At 47.6% G+C, this 13,654-nt stretch overlaps 1 protein-coding gene across 1 annotated transcript; it reads left to right on the forward strand.

Moving 5' to 3' along the window:
* Window positions 1-2,788: 2,788 nt before the first annotated feature.
* LOC144138579 (uncharacterized) lies at window positions 2,789-11,174 on the forward strand. Its single transcript, XM_077670937.1, has 3 exons — window positions 2,789-2,947; window positions 8,371-8,573; window positions 9,581-11,174. The coding sequence occupies exons 1-3, from the start codon at window positions 2,918-2,920 to the stop codon at window positions 9,975-9,977; spliced, it is 630 nt and encodes a 209-aa protein (XP_077527063.1). The 5' UTR covers window positions 2,789-2,917; the 3' UTR covers window positions 9,978-11,174.
* The last annotated feature ends 2,480 nt before the right edge of the window (window positions 11,175-13,654 follow it).

Here is a 13,654-nt window from a genome sequence, read left to right on the forward strand (position 1 = left end):
ATTGCCGCAATAAAGTCCAAGGACACCACTCAGTAACCGCAAAACCTCGATCGTTTGATTTTGTATCAGACCCTTGTTTAAGCCTTTTACTACCCTGAGTGAAATCAAACTCATAGCTGACCACAGGCTGTAGTCGGTAGAGCCCTTCCTTGTCTAGGTGGCGCATTCGAAATGTCCGGCGTAGGGAACCTCGATTCATGCGCGTCCGCCGTACATGGCGGAGACACGTATACGCTGGCGCCGCCATTTTGGGTTCCTCGCTCGCCGCCGCAACACGTCATTGCATCAAAACCGCGCTAAAATTACCGCCGCAACGCGGTTTACTGGCGAAGTTTGAATCATCTTATGTTTCACTTTGCTGAGTCTTGCGGAAAACGAAAAGAACACCATGTTGGGCACTTTGACCCAGCTGCGGCGGCACGAGACAGTTCAAAAGGTGTCTCCACCCTGCAAGGCGGCAGTAGAATCGAGGTTCCCCAGCCTGGCGGCTAGTACAAAAGCGTCCATTTCTCGCGTGCACAGAAGACACGCGTTTCATAGCGTCACTGATAGCATATAGGCCTCCTGCGCTGGAGTTTTGGCGACATGCAGCGCCCCTAGCGGCCGACGCCTCTGGGTAGTACAAAAGCAGACGACCCTCGCCGCCCTCTATGTGTTTTCAATTACAAGCCAGAGTGAAAGTTGGTTGTGGCGCTTTTTGGCGTGTTTAAATGACTGCATACTGTATGAAATAGCCCTTAAAGTAGTTGCAGAGGCTAAACAAAATAATATCCGCTAAAAGAAGCCGATTTGTCGGCTTTCTTTTGAGCGAGCTGTCGCGGTGGTCGCGGCGTGGGACAGTATAGCCAGGTCGGGTGGTTTAACTGTTTGACGACAGTTAGTTTTTTCTTCTTGCGTGCGGTCGACAAAGGAGAGTTCACGAGTAGCATAAACACGGAACGCTGCTGATCCTATATCCTGAGGTAACTGCAAACGGTTGCTTCAGCGGGAGGATGCAAGCGAACGCAAAAATTGCGCAGCCGACTCAGCTGACACTGCTGGCCTGGCACCGCCTTTGAAACGAGTGGAAATTTTGTTTTGTATTTTCGCAAACTAAATGATTCTTGCGTAACGTTTTACGCCGCACGATTTACGGACGGCAGGGTACATGTATACTAGCGAGTAGGTGAGGCAATAGCGCCAAATAAACAAATTAAGCGCTATTAAAGGACGCAACACATGCCTCAAATCACACGCCCACTACCTGCAGAGATGTGTACTTCTATAACATCACATAACACAGCCGCATACACGGCGCGGGACCAAGAATATTTACATACGATCATCACTGACTGTGTTGGTTTTGTAGTGCAGGGGTCGTCGAATCTGAACGCCGACACGCCAGTTGTGCCTTCAAATGTAGTAGACAGCGAGACAAGAACAGAGAATTGGCGTCCTCCAGTTGAACTGCCCCCCCCCCCCCCCCCACCCCCACCCCATCTTAACACTTCGCCAGATTATTGTCAAATATTGTTAGAAATTCGCTGAATTTTTTCTCTTTGCATTCAAAGCCCCCCTCCAAAGCCCTCCTCCCCCCCCCCCCCCCCCCCCCGATTTACCGTCCAGCCCTCCGCCGTGTCGGCTGCATGGAACACGGCCGTTGCTGACCCTCATTCTGGGAAGTGCGAACTGGGAATGTATGCTGCAAGAGCGTAATTAAGTAAAGTAAGAGCAAACAACGAAAGCGAGCGGCCTCTTAGTTCGCCCGACCATTTTACGGCCACTAATTTCGGAATCGCAAAACATATTTCACGCTTCTGACGGTCGCGGCATTTTGTCGCAACAAAACGGCAAGCTAACGCTGCACCATGCATTCGTAACGGCGACGCAAACGAGCACTGTTTAATGAAAGTGCACGCGTAGTGTGCAGGTACGCAAAAAAGCGGCGCACCGCAGCAGGCGAGCCTGCGGTCCGCCGGACTCGCTGGCTTTTTAAAGCGCGATCATCGCCGATTGCGTCACTCTTCTTTTTTGATCGGCTGTTTTTGAGGAGTCTTTGTCACCTAGAGTATTAGTTTAAGCTAGAAATTTCACTTCATACGACCATCGATCGGTGAACCTGCGAGTAGCAGACGCCATGCATCACGGTCCCGGCACTTTCGTCGGCGCTGTAAACGTGTTTAGCGCTGCAAAGCTTTTTCCCCTAATGCCAAGTTGATCGCTGAAATAGATCGGACGCGTCGGGGATGAGCTGGTGACCACGTCGCAAAATAATCGGGAGCGTCGAGCTCATTTTGCTTCTGTCAACACGGGATCCTATGGGACCCGCGCAGCTTTGTACTACCCGGAAGTGCTGCCCGGAAGCCGCTTGCGCAGCGCCCCCTGGGCAGCGCAGGAGGCCTATTCAGTGGCTGTTTAGCGCGCTCCAGTCTCGCGGAGTTGTCGCGTAAGCACACGCACGTATAGCGTCCCCGCCGGTTCCCGAAGGCCAAGAAAAGAAGGGGCTCCCGACGATGCGTCGGCCTGTGTTTTCCTGGCTAGCGGCAGTGAACGCGACGAAAAAAGGAAGAAAGAATTGAACTGCGACACGCTGGCGATGCTGGTGTTAGTCGCGGACGGAGGGTAACGCCAGGGGGAAAGGAACCCCTTCTCGCTCACTCCGTCTTATCCACCTCGCACTCACCCTCAATGAGCAACGATGCCAGCGCGGGGTGTGAGAGGGTGTGTCGGCGGTGGTGACGTTCGGCAACTCCCTTTCAGCCAACGGCGCCGGCGTCTTGCGGCGAAGTATCCACAACGCCGCCGGCGGCGGTGGCATAAAAAGGGGGCTTCCTCACTCGTAAGGGGCATAACTCCGCAATTTCATCGTCGAAGAAGACGTACCTGGCTCCCGCCGATCCATCTCTGCGCACGGAATACTATTTACTAACGCCTGCAAATGGCTTTCAGAACCGCAGCTTCGGCCATGGTAAGCAGTTCTCTTCTTTGGGGTCTAACAATAGTTCAGTGACGATACTTCAGGATCACTCAGGGTCATTTCGGTTAAATTAGTTGCTTTATAACTTCCAACGATGTCTGTGAGCGAAATACGAGATACTTCGGATTGCGCTTGAGGCCTACTTGTATTATATAGTCATTCGGTATAGTACCAGCGCTGGCAAACTGGTTGCGCTAATATGGGTTCAGAGGAGGCTGCATTAGCTGAAACGGCAAGTCGCTGACCCTTTCGCAACCGGGTCGTAAAACTATTAATTCTGAGCCCAGTATTCAGAAGCAAAAGTAAAGGCTATGAGTTGCTACATTTTATTAGGATTACAGCTTATTGGTAGCGCGAAGGGACGGCCTTCTACGGGAGGTCACTAAATAAGTAGGTCAGTTACCTGTCCCCACGTCCTAAGTTAGTTTACTGCGGCTACGCGCTTAATATTTTTAGATAGAATAAAAAACACTAAAATGTGCGGAAGTACACACCGCTTGGATTACGTTGGAGGTGTTTGAATGAGGTGCAGAGACCCCCACACCACGTCTTCGTTGACTGGATGTCTTCCGTCAGCGGCGCACCGACTTGGAGTACCAATACCATGATTTAAACGCTAATAGAGGGATTATTAAATGACTTGACACCACTAAAAGTAAGGACACACTAATATTTAACATACAGATTTGCCCGTGCCCGCTTAGCGACGGACAATGAACAAAACGTGTCAACTTTTGCCGTTACTGCCGTAAGAATCAACTGTGCACAAACGTGACCTAGGAGGACCGGAATATTTATGCAAAATATACGTTCCATGATGACCGCCCATTTTAGTCGTGAAGAGCTAGTTCATTGATTGATTGTGGGGTCTAACGCGTCGACGCTACGCAAGCGATGAGGCACGCCGTAGTGGAGGGCTCCGGATTAATTTCGACCACTTGGGGACCTTTAACGTGCGCCAAAATCTCGTACACACGGGCGTTTTTGCTTTTCGCCTCCATCAGAAAGGCGGCCGCCGCGACCGGGAATCGAACCCGCGACCTCGTGCTCAGCAGTGCAATGCCTTAGCCACTGAGCCACCGCGGCGAGTGAAGAGCTAGTTCGGCCAAAACTTTGATTTCGATGACTGGGGTTTACGGGACCATACGCCATCTTGCCTTACGTCCTAAAAGTCTTTGGAATATACCAAGTTGGCTGGAACGACTGCGACGTGTGTACCACTCTACTCTATTTCGCGGTTTTCACACCAGCCAACGACAACCTCCTTGCGCTTGCGGAGTGTAACTGCAAAGCCCGGAATTCCCGACTTCTCTAAATGGTCACAGGTGTTCTGAAATAGTTCCGAGGGGCACATAATGCTTTGGTTATTTTTATCCAGCGCCTTACCCCACCAAGTTAGAAAGGTTATTTCGCGGAAGTAGGGAGCTTGCTATGCTGGGCGGCCTTGTAGAAGGAATCACAAGGCCGGCGAGGAGATATTATTTTCTCCAGTCTATTTCACACCTTTAGGGAAGGGTGCGGCGCTCTTCATCGACGTACGTGCCAAGCCTTGGAAAAAACTGGGCGCAACTCCAGCCATTTGTTTTGCATGATGGAATCCTTATACAAGGGGCAAAATTAACCTAAAAATACCCGTGTGTTGGAGGGTGACAGTGATGATTATGACGATAACGATTGTGCTGCACTCAATCTCATTCATCCGTCCTCACTAGGGTCACCAGTCAAGGCTAACTCACATCTCAGGAAAATGTATTGAGAGTGAAAGAGAGCGGAATAGAGAGGAAAGCCTTTATTGGACGCACCGCAACAATGGCCTGTTGGCGCATTAAAGATGGGATGAGGTTAAGCGAGCTCTAGAAGTAAAAGAAGGTTGCTATTACTATTTTTGAACCTGAATTACCGAAATATCCCCAAAATTACGAAACCCATTGTCCTTAAAGTGGTTGGCCGGGTATACGTGAGCCGTCGCTTAATGATGAAGACGATTATGATGCCCTCGCTGTCAATCGCACGGACTGGCAAGGTTAATCGGCCAAGGCCTAACTAAACTAGAGAAAGGTAAAACTCAAATGAAGATCCCGTGAAACAGTTAACGTGGCAATAACGTTTATTGTGTGCCTCAAATAACCCAAATAACGTTGTATAATGATGTAATCTTTAGCCCTCCAAGCGGCTCGGCGAAGACGTATAGGCGTGGATTCAGCCGCAAATCTGGCACTTAGCATGGCTTAAGCGTGCGGCAGCAAAAGTAAAGATTAACTCTCCCTTACGCGTTGTTCTTAAATTTAATTTTTTTTTGTCTGGTGAGATACGAAAGCGTGGCTTTGGAAAGACTGGCTTTATCTGAATGAATCTATTGCCTTATAAAAAGCTGCCCTAATGAACTCTGCAATAACAAAATAGAAATAGGCAATAGAGAAAGGGAGCTACGGGGAAGGAGTGGTGTGTTGGAATAAAAAAAGATAACGTTTAAATATTGCCTTTGAGGAGACCCGTACTTACCTAAAGAAATAAGAGATGGCGTGAATGGTACTATGAGGGGCAAATGAGTGGTATCGGCGGTAAGTTGATAATAAGAAATAAATTGTTTTTTTATTATTAAAGGTTTGGGAGAAGCCGCCAGAGAGGCTGTCGAGTCCGCCTTTAAACTTGCAATTGTTAGTTGATCATACATGAATAAAAACCAGAATAAACTTCACACCTAAACATTTTTCTTTTTTTGGCTTCACTCATTTTCGTGAAAATGGCTGTATCAAATGGCGCGGATGGATTGATTGATTGATTGTGGGGTTTAACGCGCCGACGCAACGCAGGCGATGAGGCGTGCCGTAGTGGAGGGCTCCGGATTAATCTTGACCACGCGGGGATCTTTAACGTGCGCCGAAATCTCGCACACACGGGCGTTTTTCCTTTTCGCCTCCATCAGAAAAGCGGCCGCCGCGTCCGGGAATCGAACCCGCGACCTCGTGCTCAGCAGCGTAACGCCTTAGCCACTGAGCCACCGCGCCGGGTCTAATGGCGCGGGAGTCGTAGCGATCTTATCGCAGACGTATACGCAGATCACCCCCTCTCGCACTCCCGTAGTTCTCCTTGAACTGCATAGTGCGAGTACATATAGGTTCCGCGTATGACATCCACCGCTTAGATCTGCTATCCACTTAGGGTGCAATCAAGATGGGGGAATATATGGCCCCCACTTGTCCACTGCGTCTCACATCCTTATCTTTCTTTTATCGAAGGTCACTAACGGTGCACGACGTGCCAAGACGCTACGGGTAATAAAATTATCAGGAAACTGTTGCTTAAAATCCCACTATAAGGAAAAGAAAACCAGCCGTGGCACGTGTTATGTGCATACGTCAAACGTGTTTTCGACCGTCTTAGAACGTAGCATCTTTCTTGGCGGGCGTATAAAGTACCCAGATCTTGAAGGTGTGCCGAAATGCAAGAAGGTCAACTAGATGAAGCTGTACAATATGCAAAATTAATAGAGAGATGAGCTGTTGGCAGAATATTACCCTCCCCTTCTCTTTTCCAGTGGGATTTCAGCAGTTTGAACAGGTCTTCATTAGTTTCGTTATTCTTTTTATTGTCAACACTACCGTTGTTTCTTTCTTCCCACACTTTGCGATTGGTTTTCCGTGTCTTTTATGACCCCGTTATTTTTAGTGCCATACGCCCACCTCTTAACGCTGGTATTTTCAATGTCCATGACTCTTTTACAGAAATATACCCGCTGGTTAGAATGTAATAGCCTTCGAGACGCACAAATTCCCTTTTTTATAACAATGCACCTGCCAGCATATTGTGGCGATACTATATATTATACTCTTTTTCATGTCATCTGTGCTAAAAAAGTATGTCGTAAGTTCGGAAACGGGGATGTCTTTGCTTGCATGTTACTCTAACGCTATGCTTGAGTTGCGATTATAATTACTGATTACGTTTATAACTTATATTTGCGATCCTTAAAAAAGGCTGTGTATATTGAGGAGAATAATTAATATTTGACGAAATGGCCAAAGCAGCGGTGTATGTTTACCCACGTTTTACAGAGCATGGATAAATGATCACTACATATAAGATGACGTTGAATATTTCCGGAATTTCCTTTTCCAAAGCAAAGGATCAGTTCACGTTTTGCATTATACAATAATTACCTGATACCATAAATTCCTAACCTAAAATGAACCTCCGGACTTTGAAATACGAACGGAAGTTATATTTTTAAGAACACAGATTGGGGGATACCCGAAGAAAACGCCGCAATTTCAGGAATAAAAATTCGGCTTAGTACAGGTGGCGGGGGGAAAAAGCCGGGGTGTAGGACAACTACTTTAGTATAGCGTGTAGAGGTACTCTTGTACAAGTCAAGAAATAAATGGCACCTCACATAGTAAAAGATTATGGTACCGGTAATTAAAATTGTTTATTAGCGCTTATCAAAAGCTTATTACAAAACGCCGGTAGCGCAGATATTTTTGACGGCAATAAAAACAAAGCAGAGGAGCCACACAACAGCGTCGACGTAACGCTTCCAACGGGCAAAACGGTAGCGTTTTTTAATTACACGCTTCCTGAGTTTCCCGAGGCTTTATAAAATACTTCGTTCGAGTGAATAAGTGAATAAACTTTATGCAACACCGAGCGCGATCCCCGGGCGCTCGTCCGTGGAAGGGTGTCATCAGTCCGGCATACCTTGGTGCTTGGCGGCGACGTGGGCACTCTGCTGTTTCACCCACAGCTGTGGCGTAATGTTAAGAAGTAGTTCCGTGTTGATGTGTGTGGGTGCAGTGTACTAGAAGGTTGACTTGTGTCGCACGGGGGAAAACCCAATAGAGAGCTCGGGTCCCTTTTGCGATGAAAAAATTGTATGGGCGCAGGCATTCCCCAGAGAACTCCTGTTGCAGACAGCGCCCCCGAAAAGTTTTAAATCAAACTCAACAGTTATTTGACGGTTTTATAAACGTTTATACCCATAAAATAAAGAAATAAGATTACTTAGAGCAATAAATAAGGTTACATTTAACAGACAAAACTTCTGAACCCAACCCATAAGCCGCGGCCGCCAGGGGCGCTGCTTACAACAGGACCTTCTCAGGTGAAATTTTCATCGCAAAAGCCCCCCCCCCCCCCTCCCCCTTACCAATCGGCCCCGAACGACACACCTCTCGCTTCTAGTACACTGTAGTGTGGGCAGAGAAAATTCGAAGAAGCCTAACGTGAGAAGCTTTTGTTAGCGATTTAACCAAGTGCAAAACCGCTTTTACAGTCTCTCGAAAACGCCGCAAAAATGCCCGTTCCCCTCGTGTGTTTCGTCAAAATACCCCCCCGCCCCCTTAAAATTCCCAGTAGGTAGTGGCCCCTGACTCCGGCTTTGACTTTGGCTTTCTCCCTGCTTTTCTTCTCTCCAGCTGCTGTGCAGCCTGGCGGCGCTGTCCACAGCCTACGTGCTCGTACACCAACAGCCACCTCCCACCGTGGTGCACCAGACACCGCAGGTGGTCTACCACGCACAGCCACCCGTGGTGGGAGGCGGCGGGCAGCCGCCCATCGTCGTCGGACCGGGAGGCCAGCCTTCGGTCGTCTACCACCATTTCGCACCGGGAGGTGTGAGGTGAGGCAACGCGCACAACGCCGCACCGCGGTGCGAAAAAAGAAAAGCTTTGCAGTGGTTGATTGCGATTTATTTATTTATTTATTTATTTGTATCCTCAGGGTAATACATTACAGAGGGGAGTGGGTTTAAGGGGAAAAAAGCATAAAAACGGGCAGGTACTTCAAAAAAAATTACCAAGCTGGCTCGAGCAGTGTAAAAGAAAATACTTTACACATTTCTACAGACACACAAATTTGTATACGTATATACATTTCGGGAGTAATACAGTAATATAAATACATATCACGCTTAGGAACTTGCGTGTGCACAAAACAAGACTTATTCAAATAACACTACACAATGCAGAGCGAAACAAATTGACATCATTAATTTCAGCAATGTCTTGTGAAAGGTGGTTCCAGTAATTGGACGTAAGCGGCATAAATGAATTGAAAGAAGCCTCAGTAATGCAACTGATGACGCCGACTTTGCACGTGTGATCCAAACGCGATGGTGCATATGACTAAACCTAGTTTGCCGTGCGATAGCTCGGTTTTCTAATGATATCGCGCAGTGAACATGCACACAATTGCACCGCATGACAGAACCCGGACGCTGCTCCACCAGTGCCTATTGTATCATTTTATGATGGCACAATGCCTTTCCTCTCCCCTGTTCCTTTTCCTTGGAACGAAGGGCAAATTTCACACTTTCATGTGGAAGGCCACCTGGCATGGCCTGACAAGTGGCGCCAGATTTCAAACTGAACGATAAAATAGAATCTTAAAGCAACGTGGAAAAATTAGGGCCACAGTGCATTCACCCCCAACAACACCCCTCAAGCCTGTGTCACCGACACTAACAGGTGGATTGACCACCTCGTCCGTCATGTGTGCCCATTAAAATGCTTTCTCTCTCTCTGTCGTGCTCAACCACTCACCTCAAACTCGAATCTATACATTTCCTTAATAAAACAAAATATCTTAAGCGGAGTTTCACAGGGTCCTCGCCTTCTTCCTTCGCAGGCCACAACTGCAACCGCCAGTGGTGCTAGTCCGGGTGGTTCCCGGGCTGTTGCCACCGCAACAGCCCCCGCAACCGCCCTTCATCGAGGAAGTGCCGCCAGTTTTCAAGAACCCACCCTCGGACGAAGACGACAGTCCAAAGCCCCGCCAGAGGCCCAACGGACGGCCGGGCAACGGCCACGGCCCCAACTGCGCCGGCGTGGACAACAAGAAGGGAATCGCACCACCTCCCACGAGGAAGCCGTCCAAGCAGGGCCGCGACGTGAACCCGCGTACGGCCAGGAAGAACCCAGAGAAGGAAGGGCCTCGCAACCCTAACCGCAAGCACAGCCGCCGCCCGAACCCCAAGAGCGAGAGGATCAGGAGTGAGAGGCTAACCCTCCCCAAGAGCGGATAGGCAATCTCCATCCTCAACCTCCAGTTGACGTCACATGATCGCTTGCAAAGACTTCCACCTTCTGTCGTCTGCATGGCGATGCTTTCATTAAGGGTGTCCGCGTTACCGGCATACATTCCTAAGTGAGAAAAACATGTGCTAAGAACGGCGCGTTTCCGCAAACGGTTTTCTTCTCTCCAAAACCAGTCCTGCAGCCCTCATGCAGGTTCCTGACGGCTGCTGGACTAGTTTTCGGAGAGAGAAAGCGTGCACAGAAAGGCGTCGTTCCAGCACAAGTGTTTCGCGCTTTAGAGACGTCCCGGATAATGTCTCGCATATAAGCGGTGCGCAGACATTTTTGTGAGGGAACAGCCAATGAACGTATCCAATAGTAGCATGGACAGTTGCGTCTGCAATCTGAAGAGCCGGAACCAACCTGTGGTCGATGCTTCCATTTCGTGACGTCATCTTCGCACATTTGGCTGTTACGGCGTGCTTGGTGCGTCTTGTGCCACGTTTTATCACCTACACGAATCATCTGCAAGCTACTCCAAAAGAAGGATCGACATCGAAGCAGGCCTTGTTAAAGAATTTTAAAGAGCCGTTTGAGCAAACTTCCAAGTGTCAACTGGCGGTTTCCACGCGCACAAGCCGCAGTATGTTGTTGGGAAGTTTCGCGCTACCGGTAGAATTCAGAAGACACCGGGCAAAAAACACACGCTCGCAACGGTTTTGTGCATGTCACTCGGAGAAGCACGTCCACCATTGAGCAGAGACGTTCAGAAGGAACGGACCAAACAGGGAGGTAGTTAGCGTAGTGGAGGCCTACAATGCAATGCAATGCATGCATCGATTTTAGTCATAACACGAGTGTAGTCATAACAACTCATCGACGACACATGGAGATCACACATCTACTCTTTGACTGACCCTGTATGTCTTGCACGGAGAAATATCTTTTAGTGCCATTCGAAACTTCCTTCTTTAGATCATTTCTCTGAATTCACAAACCTTTGTTTCACGAAACGCCTCACCGTAACCGAGCCGTATCCCACAACACACCGAGCGCCTTCGTTCAGTGTCTGCCATGTGCTTTTGAAATCACCAAATCACTTTGGTCATTTTTCAGACGATCTTCATGTTTGTTCATCGAATGTTATTTATGAGCGTTGCGATTCGATTCGCACTGTGTTTATGTAAATAAATATTTTCTATACAGTTTCATCACACTTCATACTTTTTACCGCATGCGCACCTGTTTGTTTACGAAGAGCCGGCAGAACCAGCTCCAGATACATTCAGCTTCCTCAAGCGCCTCTCAAAGCCCCAGTTGCAGTTATACCCCCGCACCCCGGAAGTATTCAGGAAGCGTGCTACACTTAAAATTAACCGAGTAATAAATTACAGAACTCATCTTCGATAGTAGTCAGAGGCACTTTTCTTCTGTGTGGCTGTGAAGTGGCAAGGTGAACAAATTTGGAGCGAAAAGTGATTGCACTAATTCCTTAGATGGGAATGCCTTGCCTTTAGCCTCTGTTTCTTGCTGCTTTCAAGTGGAATGGACTCCTAGCTGAACGTACACATACAAGTCCTACGTGGGATGAGTCATCTTGGTGGTGGAACGCGCTGGCAGAATTGAACCTGGGTGTCCGGTGTTCAAAAGCTGTGGTTGCGCGTCAGTGACGTAAAAAAATCAAATTTTCCGAAACTTAAATTGCTAAAGCAACTTGGGGTGAGAAGTTGTAGAAGTTTTAATTATTACGCAAAGCTTCCTTGGCACACAGGTATCGGATGTAAAAGCTTGCCGTAGCCGAAGTGTAAGTTAAAAGAAAACATGGTTCCACCCTGTTCGTCGCGAAGGTAGTTTGTGGTAAACTCTTGCTAACCCCTCAAGAAAATGTTTTGAACACACCATTTCGTTGTTTTCCACCAACTTATCATGAATAAACAGGCAGTCACAGCATAAGGAATGCCCTAAACAAACCCAAACTAACGAAATCTCCTCGCAGTGCCAGAATCACGAATAATCCAATCTCCTTAGGACGAGTTCAAGCCACGACATCACCCTTTAGGCTAGAAAGATGACGAAGTTCCTTACTTTGCTCCTATACTTTATTAGCCATGTGCCGGATAGCGTCCTGTATGCATACGATCATATGCCTTGTATAAGGGCCCGGCTAAACACCTCTTTTGCGGCAGTACTGGTGGATGCCTATGGCAGTCCCATGATACACTTCTTCTAAAGGGGCCACGGAGACAAGATGCAAGTTTGGTCAATTCGAAAGAATGCGTCGATAGAATAACACTAGTACCACTGTTTCCGCAAACTTCACTCAAATAAGCTATACAATTAGGGAAAAATAGGATGGTCATGCGATCCTGTAGCCCATTTTCCACACTCGTACCTATGGCGTATTATGGACTGCTGTGAAATTTTCTTGGACCGGCTTGCGGAACCAGCTATTTGCGCTTAAATTTAGTGCACACTTCTTTCATAGAAGTAATAATGGCGGGGCAAACAAGGAAAGTTTTAATAGAAGAGTACGTAAACATAAAAAGCACCAGTGCATACGGCGCGCACTTTAGCGGCCGAAGCTGCACATGCGTCAGGCGCGTTGGGCTTGTATGACAGGACACTGGCTCACTGGCATAGCTACATCGCCTAGGTAACCCTGCTTGTCGAGCATACCGAAATTTTCACAAATGATTAATTTCAACCATAACAAAAGTAAGCCAAGTACAATCCAGTCTCAAACAGACCAAGTGTGAACCAACGTTGAAGTGGACAGCGGCCACTTAGTGTTATTGTGGCGCCATCTGTGAAAGGACTCGGCAAATAATCCTCCATCCGCCGCAGCTCTGTAAGATTTTCCCTGGATGCGTCATCGCTGGCGTACAGAAATACACGATTTAGAGGGATAATTAAGATTTTGGTTTGAAATTTTCAATTCCTCAGTGAATAAAGCATCGTTTTCTGCCGAACAAGCGCTAGAGGCACTATAAAATACCAAATCTTTCGAATAAAACGAACTTCTAATTCGTCTGCATGGCCCCTTTAAAGGGGTCATGCAGGCGAATTAGAAGTTCGTTTTATTCGGAAGATCTCGTGTTTAAGTTTTATGGTCGCTTTTTCGGCAGCACGTGATGCCGTATTCACTGAGAAATTAGTCAATATAGGTCAACTATTTTTATTCTCCCGCCAGATCGAGGGTTTTCGTGGTACCACAAAATGACATTTACAAAATTTATAGGAACGACCGCATAAATAGGCGCGGTGGCGGCGTACTTCTTGCCATTAAGAAAACGCTCCATTCGCATTGCATTGATTCGAAATCTTCCATTGAAATTGTCTCGGCAGGTTTGTCTATGTCATCCAGTGTGGTATTGATTGAGGTTTGTTACCGTGTACCAGATTCTGATCATTCCTTTTTGAAAGAATTGCGTGATAGCATCTCTCATGCCATTCAGTTGTGTCCATCTAACCATGTTTATCTTCTTGGTGACTTTAATTTTCCTTTTATCGACTGGGAACACATGTCATCTTCATGTCACGCGTCTCTAGAACTAATAACTCTAACGTTGGATTTCAACCTCTTCCAAGTAGTCAAACAACCCACCCGTGCTTCCAATATCCGTGACTTGGTATTCACTGACGCTCCTGACACAATACTTTCAATTTCAAATGTGAGCGGTTTTAG

Source organism: Haemaphysalis longicornis, unplaced genomic scaffold (genome assembly GCF_048455015.1).
Source record: "Haemaphysalis longicornis isolate Haplotype H1 unplaced genomic scaffold, Haemaphysalis longicornis Haplotype H1 scaffold_5, whole genome shotgun sequence".
NCBI lineage: Eukaryota > Metazoa > Arthropoda > Arachnida > Ixodida > Ixodidae > Haemaphysalis > Haemaphysalis longicornis.

Bases quoted from the DNA above. Each gene is read 5' to 3' on its own strand.
- LOC144138579 (XM_077670937.1), top strand. From the start codon at position 2,918: ATGGCTTTCAGAACCGCAGCTTCGGCCATG. The intron at 2,948-8,370 runs GTAAGCAGTTCT...TCTTCTCTCCAG, and splicing joins GAACCGCAGCTTCGGCCATG to CTGCTGTGCAGCCTGGCGGC. The intron at 8,574-9,580 runs GTGAGGCAACGC...CTTCCTTCGCAG, and splicing joins TTCGCACCGGGAGGTGTGAG to GCCACAACTGCAACCGCCAG.